The sequence below is a fragment of the Manis javanica genome, chromosome 3, assembly GCF_040802235.1.
Source record: "Manis javanica isolate MJ-LG chromosome 3, MJ_LKY, whole genome shotgun sequence".
NCBI classification, from domain to species: Eukaryota; Metazoa; Chordata; class Mammalia; order Pholidota; family Manidae; genus Manis; species Manis javanica.
This window is the reverse complement of record NC_133158.1, coordinates 50,858,961-50,876,923: the sequence shown is the minus strand read 5'-3', so window position 1 is coordinate 50,876,923 and position 17,963 is coordinate 50,858,961. Positions and strand designations below refer to the sequence as shown.

The following is a 17,963-nucleotide window of genomic DNA, read 5'->3' as shown; positions in this document are numbered from 1 at the left end:
TGCTTCCTGCCCGGTCCCTATGGGGTTTATCTCCACTGTTGCTGTGGGCGTGGCCTGGCTGGGGCTGCTCCTCCAAAATGGTGGAGCCCCGTTGGAGGGGGAGCGGCTGGGAGGCTATTTATCTCCGTAAGGGGCCTCTGTGCTCCCTGTTGCCCAGGGGGTTAGATTGCCCAGAGATCCCCAGATTCCCTGCCTCTGGTCTAAGTGACCTGTCCTGCCCCTTTAAGACTTCCAAAAAGCACTCTCCAAACCAAAACAACAACAGCAACAATGAGAGAGGGAACAGAAAAAAAAAGAAAAAAAAAAAAAAAGGAAAAAACACTTGATTTTTTTTTTTTTTTGTCCTTAGGCGCCGGTCCCAGGCACCCGCTCACTGGTCCTGCTGCCCTGCCTCCCTAGCACCAGGGTCCCTGTCCCTTCAAGGCTTCCAAAAAGCACCCGCCCACTGGTCCCGCAGGGAAAAACGTCCGATATTCTTTGTCCTCAGGCGCCGGTCCCAGGCACCCGCTCACCAGTCCGCCGCCCTGCCTCCCTAGCACCAGGGTCCCTATCCCTTTAAGGCTTCCAAAAAGCACTGACCAAAAAGAGATAAAAAAAGGGGAAAAACACGCGATTTCCTCTGTTCTCAGGTGCCGGTCTCAGGCACCTGCCCACCGGTCCCGCAGGGAAAAACGCGGGTTATTCTTTGTCCTCAGGTGCTGGTCCCAGGCACCCTCTCACCAGTCCCACCACCCTGCCTCCCTAGCACCGGGGTCCCTGTCCCTTTAAGGCTTCCAAAAAGCACTCGCCAAAAAGAGGAAAAAAAAGGGAAAAACGCGCGATTTCCTCCATCCTCAAGTGCCGGTCTCAGGCACCCGCCCACTGGTCCCGCAGGGAAAAACACGGGATATTCTTTGTCCTCAGGCGCCGGTCCCAGGCACCCGCTCACCAGTCCCGCCGCCCTGCCTCCCTAGCACCGGGGTCCCTGTCCCTTTAAGGCTTCCAAAAAGCACTCGCCAAAAAGAGAAAAAAAAAGGGGAAAAACACGCGATTTCCTCCGTCCTCAAGTGCCGGTCCCAGGCACCTGCTCACCTGTCCCGCCACCCTGCCTCCCTAGCAATGGGGTCCCTGTCCCTTTTAGGCTTCCAAAAAGCACTTGCCAAAAAAAAAAAAAAAAAAAAACCGCTCCGGTTTCTTTCCACCCGCCGGGAGCCGGGGGGAGGGGCGCTCGGGTCCCGCCAGGCTGGGGCTTGTATCTTACCCCCTTCGCAAGGCGCTGGGTTCTTGCAGGTGTGGATGTGGTCTGGATGTTGTCCTGTGTCCTGTGGTCTATATTTTAGGAAGATTTTTCTTTGTTATATTTTCATAGCTCTATGTGTTTTTGGGAGGAGATTTCCACTGCTCTACTCACGCTGCCATCTTGGCTCCGCCTCCTACTTTTTTATTTTTTAAATGAGCACATAGGAGAATTAGTGCAGAAACAAGAAAAATATTTGAAATATATCCTAGAAACAAATATGCCAGCCTGTTACCAATGGTTGTTATGAACACGATGGTAGAAATAAGGATGATCGTTACTTTCTTCTTTGTACTTTTTTTAATTTCCAAGAAAAAATTATGAATTTTATTTGTGTAGTCTTTCTGAATCTGGTTCATCCATTACTCAGGGACTACCAGTGATATGCCAGGCATCAGGCTAAACCTGATGGAAGAAAAGACAGTTATGCTCACTACATGGAGACTGGGAGGCAGCAAGTTCCTTGAAAGTGGTCTGTCTCTCAGTCTGTCTAGTTGGAACTGGAATTCACATTAGAATCCGGTCCCCTGGGTAGTACCCCTTTGAGCTGGGCCTTGAAAATTGATAGTATCTGTTCTGGTATCAGTGGCAAGGTTTACTCCCAGGGAGGAATGGAGAGAGCCAGACAGGGTATGACGTATGGCCTGGAGCTTGGCACTTGTATGGGACAGTAACTCCAGGGAAAATTAGAAAGGTCGAGGACAGCCTTGAAATGAAGCAAAGGTGCTTGGTGCCTTGGCAGGCAACAGTAAACTCCAGACAGGTCTGGCTACAGAATTTGCAGGGCCCAGAGCAAAATCAAAGTGTAGGGCCCACTTGTTTACAAAGCAGGTAAAAAGTACCACTGGAGGAACTAAAATATACAGCTTTTTCTTTTCTTCTATGGTCTCTTTCTCTCAACCTGTCATTTTTATTGTTGCAGTTTAATGTCGTTGTAACTTAAAAAAAAAATTTGATTACTAGCATGAATGTCACTATTCTACTTTTTTTTGGTATCATTAGTCTACAATTAAATGAGCAACATTATGTTTACTACACTCCCCCCATCATCAAGTCCCCCCCACATACCCCATTACAGTCACTGTCCATCAACATAGTAAGATGCTATAGAATCACTACTTGTCTTCTCTGTGTAGTACAGCTTTCCTTGTGCCCCCACTACATTATGTCTGCTAATACTAATGCCCCCTTTTTTCCCCATATCCCTCCCTTCCCACCCATCCTCCCCATTTCCTTTCCCTTTGGTAACTGTTAGTCCATTCTTGGGTTCTGTGATTCTGCGGCTGTTCTGTTCCTTCAGTTTTTCCTTTGTTCTTATACTCCACATATGAGTGAAATCATTTGATACTTGTCTTTTTCCACCTGGCTTATTTCACTGAGCATAATACCCTCTAGCTCCATCCATGTTGTTGCAAATGATAGGATTTGTTTTCTTTTTATGGCTGAATAATATTCCATTGTGTATAAGTACCACATAGTCTTTATTCATTCATCTACTGATGTACACTTAGGTTGTTTCCATTTCTTGGCTATTGTAAATAGTGCTGTGATAAACATAGGGGTGTATCTGTCTTTTTCAAACTGGGCTGCTGCATTCTTAGGGTAAATTCCTAGAAGTGGAACTCCTGGGTCAAATGGTATTTCCATTTTGAGTTTTTTGAGGAACCTCCATACTGCTTTCCACAATGGTTGAACTAATTTACATTCCCACCAGCAGTGTAGGAGGGTTCCCCATTCTCCACATCCTTGCCAACATTTGTTGTTGCTTGTCTTTTGGATGGTGGCCATCCTAACTGGTGTGAGGTGATATCTCATTTTGGTTTTAATTTGCATCTCTCTTATGATTAGTGATGTGGAGCATCTTTTCATGTGTCTGTTGACCATCTGAATTTCTTCCTTGGAGAAGTGTCTGTTCAGATCCTCTGCCCATTTTTTAATTGGATTATTTGCTTTTTGTTTGTTGAGGTGTGTGAGCTCTTTATATATTTTGGATGACAACCCTTTGTCGGATATATCATTTATGAATATATTCTCCCATACTGTAGGATGCCTTTTTGTTCTATTGATGGTTTCCTTTGCTGTACAGAAGCTTTTCCGCTTGATATAGTCCCATTTGTTCATTTCTCCTTTGTTTCCCTTGCTTGCAGAGATATGTTCATGAAGAAGTTGCTCATATTTATGTCCAAGAGGTTTTTGCGTATGCTTTTTTCTGAGAGTTTTATGGTTTCGTAACTTAAATTCAGGTCTTTGATCCATTTGAATTTACTTTTGTATATGGGGTTAGACAATGATCCAGTTTCATTCTCTTACATGTAACTGTCCAGTTTTGCCAACACCGGCTGTTGAAGAGGCTGTCATTTCCCCATTGTATACCCATGGCTCCTTTATCATATGTTAATTGACCGTATATGTTTGGGTTAATATCTGGACTCTATTCTGTTCCACTGGTCTGTGGGTCTGTTCTTGTGCCAGTACCAAATTGTCTTGATTACTGTGGCTTTGTAGTAGAGCTTAAAGTTGGGAAACAAGATTCTCCTTGCTTTATTCCGCCTTCTCAGGATTGCTTGGGCTATTTGGGGTCTTTTGTGGTTCCATATGAATTTTAGAACTATTTGTTCCAGTTCATTGAAGAATGCTGTTGGTATTTTGGTAGGGATTGCATTGAATCTGTAGATTGCTTTAGGTAGGATGGCCATTTTGACAATATCAGTTACTCCTAGTCAAGAGCATGGGATGAGTTTCCGTTTGTTAGTGTCCTTTTTAATTTCTCTTAAGAGTGTCTTCTAGTTTTCAGGGTATAGGTCTTTCACTTCCTTGGTTAGGTTTATTCCTATGTATTTTATTCTTTTTGATACATTTGTGAATGGAATTGTTTTCCTGATTTCTCCTTCTGCTTGTTCATCATTAGTATATAGGAAAGCAACAGATTTCTGTGCATTAATTTTGTATCCTGCAACTTTGTAGAATTCAGATATTCTAGTAGTTTTAGAGTGGATTCTTTAGGGTTTTTTATGTACAATATCTTGTCACCTGCAAATAGTGACAGTTTGACTTCTTCTTTACCAATCCAGATGCTTCGTATTTCTTTGTTTTGTCTGATTGCCATGGCTAAGACCTCCAGTATTATGGTGAATAACAGTGGGGAGAGTGGGCATCCCTGTCTTGTTCCCAATCTTAGATGAAAAGCTTTCAGCTTCTTGCTGTTAAGTATGATGTTGGCTGTGGGTTTGTCATATATGGCCTTTATTATGTTGAGGTATTTGCCCTCTATACCCATTTTGCTGAGAGTTTTTATCATGAATGCATGTTGAATTTTGTCAAATGCTTTTTCAGCGTCTATGGAGATGATGTGGTTTTTGTCCTCCTTTTTGTTGATGTGGTGGATGATGTTGATGGATTTTCGAATGTTGTACCATCCTTGCATCCCTTAGATGAATCCCACTTGGTCATGGTGTATGATCCTCTTGATGTATTTTTGAATTCGGTTTGCTAGTATTTTGTTGAGTATTTTTGGATCTATGTTCATCAGGGATATTGGGCTGTAGCTTTCTTTTTTTGTGGTGTCTTTGCCTGGTTTTGGTATTAGGGTAATGCTGGCTTCATAGAATGAGTTTGGAAGTATTCCCTCCTCTTCTATTTTTTGGAAAACTTTGAGGAGAATGGGTATTATGTCTTCTCTATATGTCTGACAAAATTCAGCGGTGACTCCATCTGGTCCAGGGATTTTGTTCTTGGGTAGTTTTTTGATTACTGATTCAATTTCATTGCTGATAATTGGTCTGTTTAGATTTTCTGTTTCTTCCTAATTCAGTCTTGGAAGATTGTATTTTTCTGGGAAGTTGTCCATTTTTTCTTGGTTATCCAGTTTGTTAGGATATAGATTTTCATAGTATTCTCTAATAATTGTTTGTATTTCTGTGGGGTCCATTGTGATTTTCCCTTTCTCATTTCTGATTCTGTTTATGTGTGTAGATTCTCTTTTTCTCTTAATAAGTCTGACTAGGGGCTTATCTATTTTGTTATTTTCTCAAACAACCAGCTCTTGGTTTCATTGATTTTTTTCTATTGTTTTATTCTTCTCAATTTTATTTATTTCTTCTCTAATCTTTATTATGTCCCTCCTTCTGCTGACTTTGGGCCTCATTTGTTCTTCTTTTTCCAGTTTCAATAATTGTGACTTTAGACTATTCCTTTGGGATTATTCTTCCTTCTTTTAATAGGCCTGGATTGCTATATACTTTTCTCTTAGAACTGCCTTCGCTGTGTCCCACAGAAGTTGGGGCTTTGTGCAATTGTTGTCATTTGTCTCCATATATTACTTGATCTCTGTTTTAATTTGGTCACGGATCCATTCATTATTTAGGAGCATGTTGTTAAGCCTCCGTGTGTTTGTGAGTCTTTTTGTTTTCTTTGTATAATTTATTTCTACTTTTATACCTTTGTGATCTGAGAACTTGGTTGGTAGAATTTCAGTCTTTTTGAATTTACTGAGGCTCTTTTTGTGGCCTGGTATGTATTCTATTCTGGAAAATATTCCATGTGCACTTGAGAAGAATATGTATCCTGCTACTTTTGGGTGTAGAGTTCTGTAGATGTCTGTTAGGTCCGTCTGTTCTAGTGTGTTGTTCAGTGCCTCTGTTTACTTACTTATTTTCTGTCTGGTGGATCTGTTCTTTGGAGTGAGTGGTGTGCTGAAGTCTCCTAGAATGAATGCATTGCATTCTATTCCTCCTTTAATTCTGTTAATATTTGTTTCACATATGTCGGTGCTCCTGTGTTGGGTGCATATACATTTATAATGGTTATATCCTCTTGTTGGACTGACCCCTTTGTCATTATGTAATGTCCTTTTTTATCTCTTGTTACTTTCTTTGTTTTGAAGTCTATTTTGTCGGATACAAGTACTGCAATACCTACTTTTTTATCCCTATTGTTTGCATAAAGTATCTTTTTTCATCCCTTCACTTTTAGTCTGTGTATGTCTTTGGGTTTGAGGTGAATCTCTTGTAAACCACATACAGATGGGTCTTGTTTTTTTTTTCTATTCTATTACTCTGTGTCTTTTGATTGGTGTATTCAGTCCATTTACATTTAGGGTGATTATCGAAAGATATGTACTTATTGCCATTGCAGGCTTTGGATTCGTGGTTACCAAAGGTTCAAGGGTACCTTCTTTATTATCTATCCATCTAACTTAACTCTCTTATTAAACTATTATAAATACAGTGTGATGATTCTTTATTTCTCTCCCTTCTTATTCTTCCTCCTCCATTCTTTATATGCTAGGTGTTGTATTCTGTACCCTTTTGTGTTTTCCTCAACTGTTTTTGTGAATAGTTGATTTTATTTTTTGCCTTTAGTTAGTATTTGCCTTCTTTGCTGTGATTTTATTTTCTCTGGTAACATCTATTTAGCCTTAGGAGTACTTCCATCTAGAGCAGTCCATTCAACATTCCCTGTAGAGGTGGTTTGTGGGAGGCAAATTCCCTCAACTTTTGCTTATCTGGGAATTGTTTAATCCCTCCTTCAAATTTAAATGATAATCTTGCTGGATACAGTAGTCTTGGTTCAAGGCCCTTCTGTTTCATTGCATTAAATATATCAGGACATTCTCTTCTGGTGTGGAAGGTTTCTGTTAAGAAGTCTGATGATAGCCTTATAGGTTTTCCTCTGTAGGTGATCTTTTTTCTCTCTCTTTAATACTCTGTCCTTGTCTTTGATCTTTGCCATTTTAATTTTTATATGTCTTGGTGTTGTCCTCCTTGCATCCCTTGGGTTGGGAGATCTGTGGGCTTCCATGGTCTGAGAGACTATTTCCTCCCTCAGCTTGGGGAAGTTGTCATCAATTATTTCTTCAAAGACACTTTCTATCCATTTTTCTCTCTCCTCTTCTTCTGGTACCCTTATAGTGCGAATATTGTTCCATTTGGATTGGTCACACAGTTCTCTTAATACTCTTTCATTCCTGGAGATCCTTTTATCTCTCTCTGCCTCAGCTTCTCTGTATTCCTGTTCTCTGATTTCTATTCCATTAACAGTCTCTTGCACCTCATCTAGTCTGCTCTTAAGTCCTTCCAGAGATTGTTTCATGTCTGTTATCTCCCTCCAGAATTCATCCCTTAGCTCTTGTGTATTTCTTTGCAGCTCCATCAGCATGGTTATGACCTTTATTTTGAATTCTTTCAGGAAGATTGGTTATATCTATCTCCCAAGACCCTCTCTCTGGGGTTGTCTGAGTGATTCTTGACTGGACCAGATTCTTCTGCCTTTTCATTGCGATAGAGGTGGTTGTAGGCAGGTGGCATGTGTGTCAGCTGGGAGAACAAAGTCCCTCCCTGCTTGCTGGTTGCCTTGCCCTTCTCCACTGCCTGTGTAGGTTCCCTGCACACCAGGAGCAGTCTCTGGGATAATCTCCTAAGCTGCCATGGGTGGGGCAGCCCTCAGGATAGCCCAGAGCCTTACAGGTAGTGGCAGCTGTATAGGGTGTGTTCTCCTGCAAGAACAGTGCCCCTTCGTGCCTTCCGGACCTTGCTTCAGCTTCCTCTGTCTGTGCCAGGCAGCTGCACGCCAGTGGCAGCCTCCAGGTGTGTCCCAGGTAGCTGCACGCTGGGGGGAAACTCTGGGTGATTGCTGTGGGCGGGGCCGCTCTCCAGCTGCTCTGCCACTGTGGCGGGTTAGCTGGTTTGCTTGCAGCGCTGGCAGGGGGTATGAATGGCAGGCTGCTTATCACCATGAGGGGCTTCGGGGCTGCTTTACCCCCCAGGGGGTTAGGGGGCCTGAAGTTCCTCAAGATTCCCAGCCTGCTGGGCTGAGTGTGCTGGGACGATTTTGTTCAGTTGTTGAGCCCTTGCCCCTTTAAGACTTTTAAAAAGTGCCCACTTTTATTTTGTCCCATGGGAGGCGGCTGTGGGGACCCGCTCGCAGTCTCTGTCTCAGACCCTGCCCTTCCGTTTCTCTAATATCCAGCACACCATGCAATGTGTGTCTGTGGTCCCGTGCAAATTACTAGGGCTGGTTGTTTAGCAGTCCTGCGCTTCCACTCCCTCCCCACTCCAACTCCTCTCCTCCCGCTGGTGACGCTGGGGTGGGGGGAATGCTCAGGTCCCGCCAGGTTGCGACTTTGTATCTTACCCCCTTGGTGAGATGCTGAGTTCTTGCAGATGTAGATGTAGCCTGACTGTTGTGCTGTATCTTCTCATCTCTCTCTTAGGAATAGTTGTATTTGTTGTATTTTCAAAAATATATATGGCTTTGGGAGGAGATTTCTACTGCCCTGCTCACACCGCCATCTTGAGCCCTCCTTCTTTCCACTATTCTACTTTATATTGTGCAAAGCCAGATCTAAATGCAAAGATAAGAGCATTTTGTACCTATGGGGAATCACCAGTTTACACAATTGGCATTTCATAGTGCTTTGAATGCATTTCTGGGGGGCTTCCTACTAGCCAAAAGAAGCAAACTCAAGCCAGACTTGGAGGAAGAAAGGGTTCCCCCAGGCACCCAGCCAGCCAGAGGAGCACACCTCATTCACCAGGATACACTCAGGGCCAGGGAAGTTGCCCTGGGACCCCCTGCCCTGATCTCTGGGCTCATGCACTTGGGCCTGAAGGATGCTGGGATCCCCCTCCTGCTAGCCACCCCACACTCTAGCCTGGAATGGGCTCTGGGCAAGTTGAGCTCTGAGTCTCCCCTTCCCAAGGACCTGCCATCCCAATCCACAGAGTGCTAGCAACATCCAAGCACTTTACACCTGTGCTCCTGTGCATGCTAGGTGCCTGGATCAACACTGGCTAACTGCCCACCCACTCCAGACAAGCCTCCATCCTGCCTGGCCCCACCATCCCCGCACACACACCAGGATGGCATCGATGCAACATGGGACTCTCCGACAATGTGACCCAGCTGCCACTCCACACACAGGGCATCAGCCGGTCATGGGTGTAGAGACAGAGGCCAGGCCAGGCATGTGTCCACTGTCTGTCAGACTTCACTAACAAAACACAAGGTCAAAGATAAAATTATTAAGAATTTCAAGACAGCTACAGGAGAGCAATAAACCAAGAGTGGGACCTTTCTGCACACAGGGCCCTGGGAGCTGAAGCTGGCCCTGGCTACTGGATGAGAGTAACAAGAGCTATGCTTTAAGAAGGCTGATCTGTTTGTAGTCAAAGTTTAAAGAAGCTTCATTAACAGTTTCAGGCAGGATGCCGCAGCAGGAAATCAGATTTTCCAAGCAAGTTTCTAGTTGCCAGATACCTTGTTGGACGTGGAGTAGTGATCCTCCGGAACAAAGAAAGTGGGGAGGAGGAATTCCCTGGCCCAGAGGAGAGACCAGACTTGTAATTGCATAATTGTGTGTGTCCGGGCTGCCCCCCTGTGCCAGGTCTCTTCCATCTTCCCCTCCAGACCCAGCCTCCACCTTTCCCACCCTCTACTCCACCCTAAGACCCTGTCTTGTATGGGTATGGCCCCCAGCACCCTTGTTCTATGACTTCTAGTTGGGTTCAGTCAACAGAGAGCCTCAAGTAAGAGAAGGGAGGGAAGACAGTGAGATATTTATCCCCCAGCCACCTCCCTGCACAGGCACCTTAGGGGGCTGTGTGACTACATGGTGTAAGTGCCCACACAGGATTTCCTCCTTCCAAATTCCAGGGTGGCAACTTCCCTTTGTGCCCAGGATGGTAACAGCCCCCGCTCCTTGGCTCCTGGTGCTGCACTCTTCCTTGCGGCTGGCCTACTCCTGCTCACAGCTTTGTAAAGAGTCCCTGACTAATGTCTTCCTCAAAATGTCCTAACTTGAATGTGCTATTTCCTTCTGGGTCCCTGACCGATGTACCCTTTGCCCTGGCAGTCCTACTTCTGGAAAGTTTTCTTATACTTAGACCTGCATAATCAGAATGACACATGTTCAAGCTAACCCACTGCAGAAAAGACTGGAAGCGTACTTGAACATCCATCATAGGCACTGATTATATAAATGGTACCAGGTTCACAGAGTAGACTCTACAGCATTTTTTTTTTTTAAAAGGAAATTCTCTTTGGTGCTGATGTAGAAAGGTCTCCCAAATGTATTTTTAAGTGGAAAAAGCAGGGGTAGTCCAGGGAATGTATATGCTCTCTCTTGTATAAAAAAGGAGGAAGATAAGAATAGATATTTGTTTTTGCTTGTGCATAATGGTGTTTTGAAAAACACACACACACAAATAAAAGTGGTTTTCTGAAGGAAGCAAGACTCTTCACTGTTTACTTTTTTGTATATTTAAAAAAACTGTTACCTGTTCAAAAGTTAAACTTAAAAAATCCGAGAGGCTGAGCTAAGGCTGCCTGTGTCAACGGGATAAAGAGTCCAGCCCCTAGAAAGGCAGGGGAAGCCTGGAACCGGAAATTTCTTCCTGGTCTTCCATTGGCTTGACTTTGCCTATTTTCATCTTTGTACTTTAATTATATACTTCAGAATTTTGATCATCTAATATTGATTTCTTTTCAGATGTGAAAGTAAGGACTTACACAATAACAAAGATGCTTGTGAGCCAGAATGCCTCAGCGATTAGACCACGGAATTTGTACCCCATGGGTGAGCATTACTTTCTTTCATAGTTCTCATACGAGCAAGCAGAGAAGTACCATCACTGAGAGAGCCCTTCGGGGGGCAGCGAATTGATTTCCCTGATGAGAGGACCCAGTACAAGCCTGCACAGTGTCAAGAGCCAATAGAATGTAGATAGGAAGCCTGTGCTGATTCAATATGGGTTTCGGTCCTACTGTGAATTTGGGGAAAACAAACAGGAATAACGTAAGACCCAGTGATGATGGGGAATATCCTCCTGTATCATTTGAAGAGTAATGTCTGTTAATGCCCTCATTCTGACCCAGGGTGCAGTTTATCACTCCAAAAATATATCTGAGAAGTGGCCAAACCCCTTATCTCCTGCCTCATTGCATCACGGGTGACTGAAAAGTCACCACTGAACTTGGGTTTCTGCACTTCATTTATTATCGATTTTTTTCTGTAGTCTTACGTCCATGCCTTTTCAGTGCCCTTTTCTTTTTTATCCTATTTCAGTATCACTGTGTCCTCTGTCCCATAGTTTGTCAGTAGGGGTCCGTGAGTGGGACCCTTCTTCCCTGTCACAACTGCCTAGGCACTGGAATGTATCCCATCCCTGGCCTCCACCTACTAAAAATGCCAGTCACCCCTCCTCCCCACTCCAGGTTCTTGTGACATTCAGAAAACAAACTGAAAAAAAACAAATGAGAAGCCCCAATTCCCACCCCAGCATGTTCCTCCGCCACCGTGGAATGTATCTTTACCTTCCAAGTGTGTTAATGAGCACCATCCTCATATCCGGAGAACTTCTGTAGACAGGTAACTGCTTCTCAGGACACTCCCCCAGCCACCCTGCATCGGAAGGGTCAGCCCCCAAACAGATCTTATTTTGGATCCACTCAGGATGAAATCCTTGGACCACTTGCTGCTAACACCAACATCAACTCTGTTAAGAAACATTTACTTGAGCATTTTTTTTAACACAATAAAATCTCCATCCAAGATAACTACACGTGTGTAGAATACCAGACTTTGAGCAACAACTGTACATTGGGCTGGGAGGGAGGAGTATCCTTTGTGTAACGTCTTTTTCTTCTTCCTAGTGTACATCAGCCTCGTGTTTGGTATTTTACATGCTTTGCCTGGTAAGAGATTTTCTTGGCTTGCTTAGATGTTATAGAAGGGCCAGGGTGCTGGGGCAACAGCTCAGGAGTCTGAAATGTGGGAAATTTGGTTTCTGATCTCAGATCTGTGGCCCACTTTTTTTGTGTACTCCTTTTTCTCAACATTTTTCTCAAATACTCTCCTTTTCTCTGTAAAAGGAGCCAAGATTAGCCAATTCTGCTTCTCACATTTGTCTCACAACTGTTGTAAGAAATTAACACTAGAGATAATTTTAAAACCCCTTAAAAGAATATTTGATTTAAAGCCCTTATAGAAGAATAAGGAGACATAGACTATGCCAAACCTAAATAATCCAGAAATAGTTTCCCTTTAATTGGCTTTCTTCTACCTGTTATCTGGTACCTGGTACCAGACCTAGGAAAATAATGTTTTTAAACTAAACTTCTTGCCTACGTACATAAATCTGCCCACAAGACTTGACTGTGCATCAAGTATGTGTCCTTGGGATGAGCACTGGGAGATGAAGAATTTGCAAGCAAGGAAGCAAAGGCCCAGGTCCTGACCAGAGGGAACAGATGACCTTAGAAACTTTAACCCTGTAAGGCAGGATTTGACAAGCATAGCTTCAGTCCCATTGGCTGCTGCCACTCGGCAGCTCTATGTAAGTCAACCTCTCAGTTCCACCCATCTGTAGAATGGGTCTATTAATAGTATCTCGTTGTGAGAATGAAATGCCTGGGCAGGGCCCGTGTGGGCCCATATTATCTCTCTCCCTCCACTCCATGCTTGGGGAATCCGTGTGGTGAGGAGTCCAGAGGAGGGAAAGCTCGCAGTGGGCTGAACTGCTTAGGGAAGACTGCGGAGTCTTTGCATTGAGAGAACGGGCCCAGGATGACCTGGATCATGTCAATAGAATGAGCCACCGAGAGTCAGTGATAATTGGGCCCAATCCTGTTAACACAGTGTCAAGTTCCTGTTTCCTGAGCCTGCCCTCCCTGACACTGTGCCGCTCATTAATTCATTGTATTAGTTCATTTCTCGTGTCCAGTGGAACCATTTCCTTACGTGTTCCCAAGACCCCAGAGCTCTTGGAAGGGCTTCTTGGCTAGAAGTTGGGCTCCCAATCCCAAGGGACAGTTTGGACAGCGGCCAAGATAGACAATCATGGGTTCTAGATTTCAGTGTTTCTTCTTTTTTTTTCCTCCTGTTCCCTTTAGATTTTCCAGGTGAACCTTGTGTTTTAAAGATGACATTACGAAATTTCCGGACAATCTTATCATGGGAATTAAAAAACCATTCAGTTGTGCCAACTCACTATACCTTTTGGTACACAATCATGAGGTTGGTTTGACATTCATTTTTCTCTTACCAAATATATTATCTTCCTGTTATGTGGAGAGTGAGAAGAGGGATCCTACTAGTGACAGAGCCTCTCTCTCTCTCTCTCTCTCTCTCTCTCTCTCTCTCTCGCTCTCTCTTTTCTTTAAAGCTTTAAAAGTCCATGGACAAAACACAAATCCACTTTTAATTAAATTGAATACTTTAGCAATCTGAAGCTATTTTTGCCAAAGCTTGTATTTATAACCAAAGCCAATTTCTAAAAGACAAAGCCTCAGAAACAACATAATTATTATGTGTGGTTTTCACAATTATTTCTCTAATCCCCTTAAGTCTAAAAGCTTAAAAGTGCTGTATTTTCTGAGAACAGGAGTCCAAAGGTCTGGTGACAGTATTGATGGCTTATGTCTGCTTTACTTAAGGAAGCATGTGACAATCAGAAAGATGCCTGGCCCAGTCAGAGAGGCCCAGGTCCAAAGTCTGTCTTGATCACCAACCAGCTGTGACCTTGGGTGCAGAGCTCAGCCTCTCTGAGCCAGTCCTCCTACTTTGGGGTTGCTGTGCAGATGAGCAACAAGATGAATGGAGCCTTCTTTGGCTCTCTTCTTCCTGCATCTAACAGTCAACTTTACAAGTCATTAGTTTGGTCCAATAGCCCCTGGGAGGATCCTTTTGTTCATTGTTTATTTGGCTTTTGGCTGTTATTACTGCTGCCTGACCCAGTAGAGGGTCTCATGAGCTTCTGTTTGCTGCTTGCTAAAGTTTTACATTTCTGTCTGCATTAGGCTGTCACCTGTATCACCTGCCTTTCTGAGGCTCAAAAGATAGATGCCTGTGTTGTCCCTAGGCTGACTTAGGACTGGACAATGCAGTCCTTAGCCTGAGAGGAAGCTGTCTTAGGGAGGGCATTCATGATTGTCCACAGAACAGGGATGCCTGGGGCATCTACCGTGAAAGCCCAGGTTCACTCATTCATTCATCCAGCAGATATTTACTGGGCACCTACTATATCCCAGGGGTCCAACCATGAACCATAAAGCCCCTTTCCTCCTGGAGCAGACATCCCCAAAGGAGGTGGAGGTATGCATAAACACATGAAGATATAATGTGGCAGGTGGCAGTAAACAGTATGAAGAAAAACAGATAAGAGGGATCTGGAGAGAGGGAAGGGTAGGGTGGGTAAGTATGTTCCGTTAAACCAGGTGGTCAGTGCCAATGACTTACTTGATACAGTGATATTTGAGCAGAGCTCTAAAGGAATGAGGAAGTAGGGCATGTAGTTAATGGATGCTTGTCACATAAATACTCAAGTTTTCCTTTTATCATTTCTTTTCCCTTCAAAGTAAACCAGAAGGTATGAAGATTGTTGAGGACTGTAGAAATATCACAAGATCATTTTGTGATGTAACAGATGTGTGGGGAAACATGCGTGAGACGTACGTCCCCAGAGTGGATGGGTTCAAGGGGAACACAACACTGGTCAGCTGCACGGGCAGTTTCTTCCTGGCAACACACAGTGAGTCCATCTCTGTTTGTCATCATCATCATCAAAATCGTCATTATTGCTTTGCCATGAAATAGGAAGGTCTGCAGAGGTGTTTCAGACTCAAGGCTGGTTTCAACTCCTGGCCCTGCTGCTTCCTAGCTCTAACTGTGAAGTAGTTACTTTGCTTCTCTCAGCCTCAGTTATCTTATCCAAAAGTGCAGTGATAATCTGGACTTACCAGATAATTACTCAATGCTTATATAAGAGCTGCATTTTCCTGAGTTGTTTACGATCTGGCAGGAAGTAGGGAGTGCCTTTCAGATGGGCTGTATCTAAACATCACAGCTCTTTGAGCCAATGTTTTCCTTAAAACTAGGATCCCTCCCCCAGATCATAATGTGATAGCTCTTCCGCGTGTGAATGCCCAGGTATGCATGTACCTGGGGCCCAGACTTAGAGAAGACTGGGACCCAAGACTGGGTCTGCCCCTTTTTCTTTCCGTATGGCTGGAGTCAGCTCTCTGTGGCACTTGTCATTGGTCCTCAGGCAGACTCCATCACTTCTTCAATGTCCTAATTTACAACCTGTTTCCAGGAGAAGATTCCATTTCAGCTCACTGTTAAAGGTTTGTGGGTGTGCACTCGCATGTACATGCTTAGCAAAGTGATCGGACAACTGAGTCTCACCTTAGCAAACAACTGAGATACTGTGAGACTCACTGGACTCATGTGTGTGTTTATGTGTGTGTGTGAATAGCCATATCTATGTCTGCATGGAAAAAAAGAAAAGCACAACTTACAAGATCATGGTATTCAGACTGTTGAAGTATCTTAAAGTAATAATGAGATATCATTTTTCAAGATTCAAAAAGGTAAATACTGAAAGTATGTCAATACCCAGGTTTAGAGGAAACGGAAGGAGTTTACTTCAGCATAGTCTTGCTAAAAGTATGTGGCAGAATGTATTAAAAACCTTAATACATGTCTGCTGTAGTTCAGAATTCCACTTTAATAATTTGTCCTAAAGAAATAATTGTGAACAAATGCAAAGATTAAGCTCCAAGAATACTACATACATTCTCTTCAGAAAAATTACAATCTAAATGATCCAAACAACAAATCAGATAAATCATGGTACAACAAACCAGCTACTTGATAGAATAGAATTAGCTCCAAAAAATTGTGATAAACATCAGGTGTCAGCCAACTTTCTGTAAAGGGCCAAAAAAGAAACACTTTAGACTTTGTGGGCCACATCTGGTCTCTGTCATGTATTCTTCATTTGTTTACAACCCTTTCAAAAATCCATTCTGAGCTTGCAGGCTATGCGAAAATCCAGTCTACAGGCCATAGTTTGTCAGCCTTGATATAGATAAATATGCATTAATATATTTATGAAATAAATTAAATGAAAAATATACCAAGCAAAACAATGTAAGAATGGCAATTTAGATGTGTGTGTGTGTACACTAGTTCAGTTTATATATGTGTATATATATTTACACACATACAAGGCATAGAGAAAAGGTGATTAACCACATTCAGGGATGGATAATTGCCCATCTGTATTTTCTGATATTTCTACAGTGGTTATGTATTATTACTGCAATATGAAAAGAAGTCATTTTTACTTTTATGTTTAGAATACAGCTTAAAAATGGGGAAAGTACTAACTTCCACCTGAAATCTGTCTCCATTTCTTGTAGGAATATTAAGCGAATCACTTCACTTTTCTTACTCGGTTTTTCACCAGTAGAAAAAATATAACCCATGTCAACTAGGATCATAGACAGATGAAACAGAACACAGCTGTAAAAATGTCAGATTGTATCATGACAGTGGGAACATCACCATTACGCAATCATTGACTGACATTGGGGTTGTTTCTGATTTTGTTTTCTAAAGTGTCTTTGGAACCACCAGAATTTGAGGTTGTTGGTTTTATTGACCACATTAATGTAACAGTGAAATTTCCACCCATCATCCCCAAGATACTAGATGGGGAAGGATTATGGTTTTACTCACCACTTGTCATCGAAGAACAGTCAGGGAGAATTGTTAAGAAGGTAAGTAGTCAAAACAATTCTGCATGGGCAATGAATACATTTGACAGTCTTTTAAAAAAACAGGCAAAATAATTTGAACAATGAAAACTAAAGGGTCTAGGTCACTGTGGTCTGACTTTAGGGAAGTAGTTCACCATCGTTCAGTTGTTACGAAGTACGTTGACTTAGCCCAGCAGTGCAGTCTTCTTTCAAAGAATAAGTCATGTGCACAGTGTCAAGGGACACCCAGAAGACAGAAGCAAGTGACATAGATGGGAGAACAAGCAAATTTCAGCACCCCAGAGTGAGATTTTTCTTTGGGGTGGTTTAGCCTCACAGAAAAAGCATCTGTCTCTACCGCTCCAGCCCTCATACACTGTAGGGAAAGTGGCTCTTTCTGGCAATTCTGTCCCCAACTGATTCCCCTGCAGGACCTACCCGCATGTCAGTAACCTCAGGGTTATCCTGGTACCAGACAGACCTGCATCTTCATTATGTTCTCTCAATCCCTCAGAATGCTGGAATGGGTGAAAATAGACAAACTTCTCACTGGTGGGACCTGCTGTTACAGCAGCTTACACTTGTATAGCCCTTTGCCAATTAGAAAACCCTTGCAAGTAGTACCAGTCTGCAAAATATCAAGGGAAGAGCATTTTTAAGCAGAGGGCACAGTAAGTTAGAGTTCCTGAGGCTGGAGTGGGACCACTGGGTTTAAGAAACAGCAGGAGCTGGAATTGGGTGACCAAGACAGGAGAATGGAAGGAGGTGAGGTCAGGGAGGTAATGCAAACAATCTTGTAGGACTCTGGGGGTCTGAGTCTTTGGGGTGGGGTGGAAGCCCGTGGAGGACCCAAGGCTTTATAGGGTATCCTGGTTGGTGTGTTAGGAATAGATCATAAGGGCCAAATGCTAAAGTTGGGAGACCAGTGGAGAGGCTTTGGGAATGGTAAGTACTCAATAGGACATAACAAATTATATAATTATTATATTTTTCCTTTAATGTCCACCTGGCTTATAATCAACATCCTAATCCTTTGATAAGGAAAAGGGAGCAAAAATAAGAGAGGAAAAAATAAGCTTATGTAACTCAGAGACTGCTATTTCAATAAATATATTCCATTCATATCTAATTTATATTCAACCATGAG

General features: G+C 43.1%; 1 protein-coding gene across 3 annotated transcripts in view; it reads left to right on the top strand.

The window, feature by feature from the left end:
- IFNAR2 (interferon alpha and beta receptor subunit 2) overlaps positions 1 to 17,963 on the top strand; it is a 43,660-nt gene that overhangs the window by 11,067 nt on the left and 14,630 nt on the right. For all 3 annotated transcript variants that reach the window (XM_037014606.2, XM_037014604.2, XM_037014607.2), the window contains exons 2-6: positions 10,764 to 10,850; positions 11,927 to 11,968; positions 13,166 to 13,289; positions 14,630 to 14,802; positions 16,677 to 16,837. In XM_037014606.2, the coding sequence (XP_036870501.1) occupies positions 10,796 to 10,850; positions 11,927 to 11,968; positions 13,166 to 13,289; positions 14,630 to 14,802; positions 16,677 to 16,837 (555 nt within the window). In that variant the 5' untranslated portion in view covers positions 10,764 to 10,795. The remainder of the gene's footprint in view (positions 1 to 10,763; positions 10,851 to 11,926; positions 11,969 to 13,165; positions 13,290 to 14,629; positions 14,803 to 16,676; positions 16,838 to 17,963) is intronic.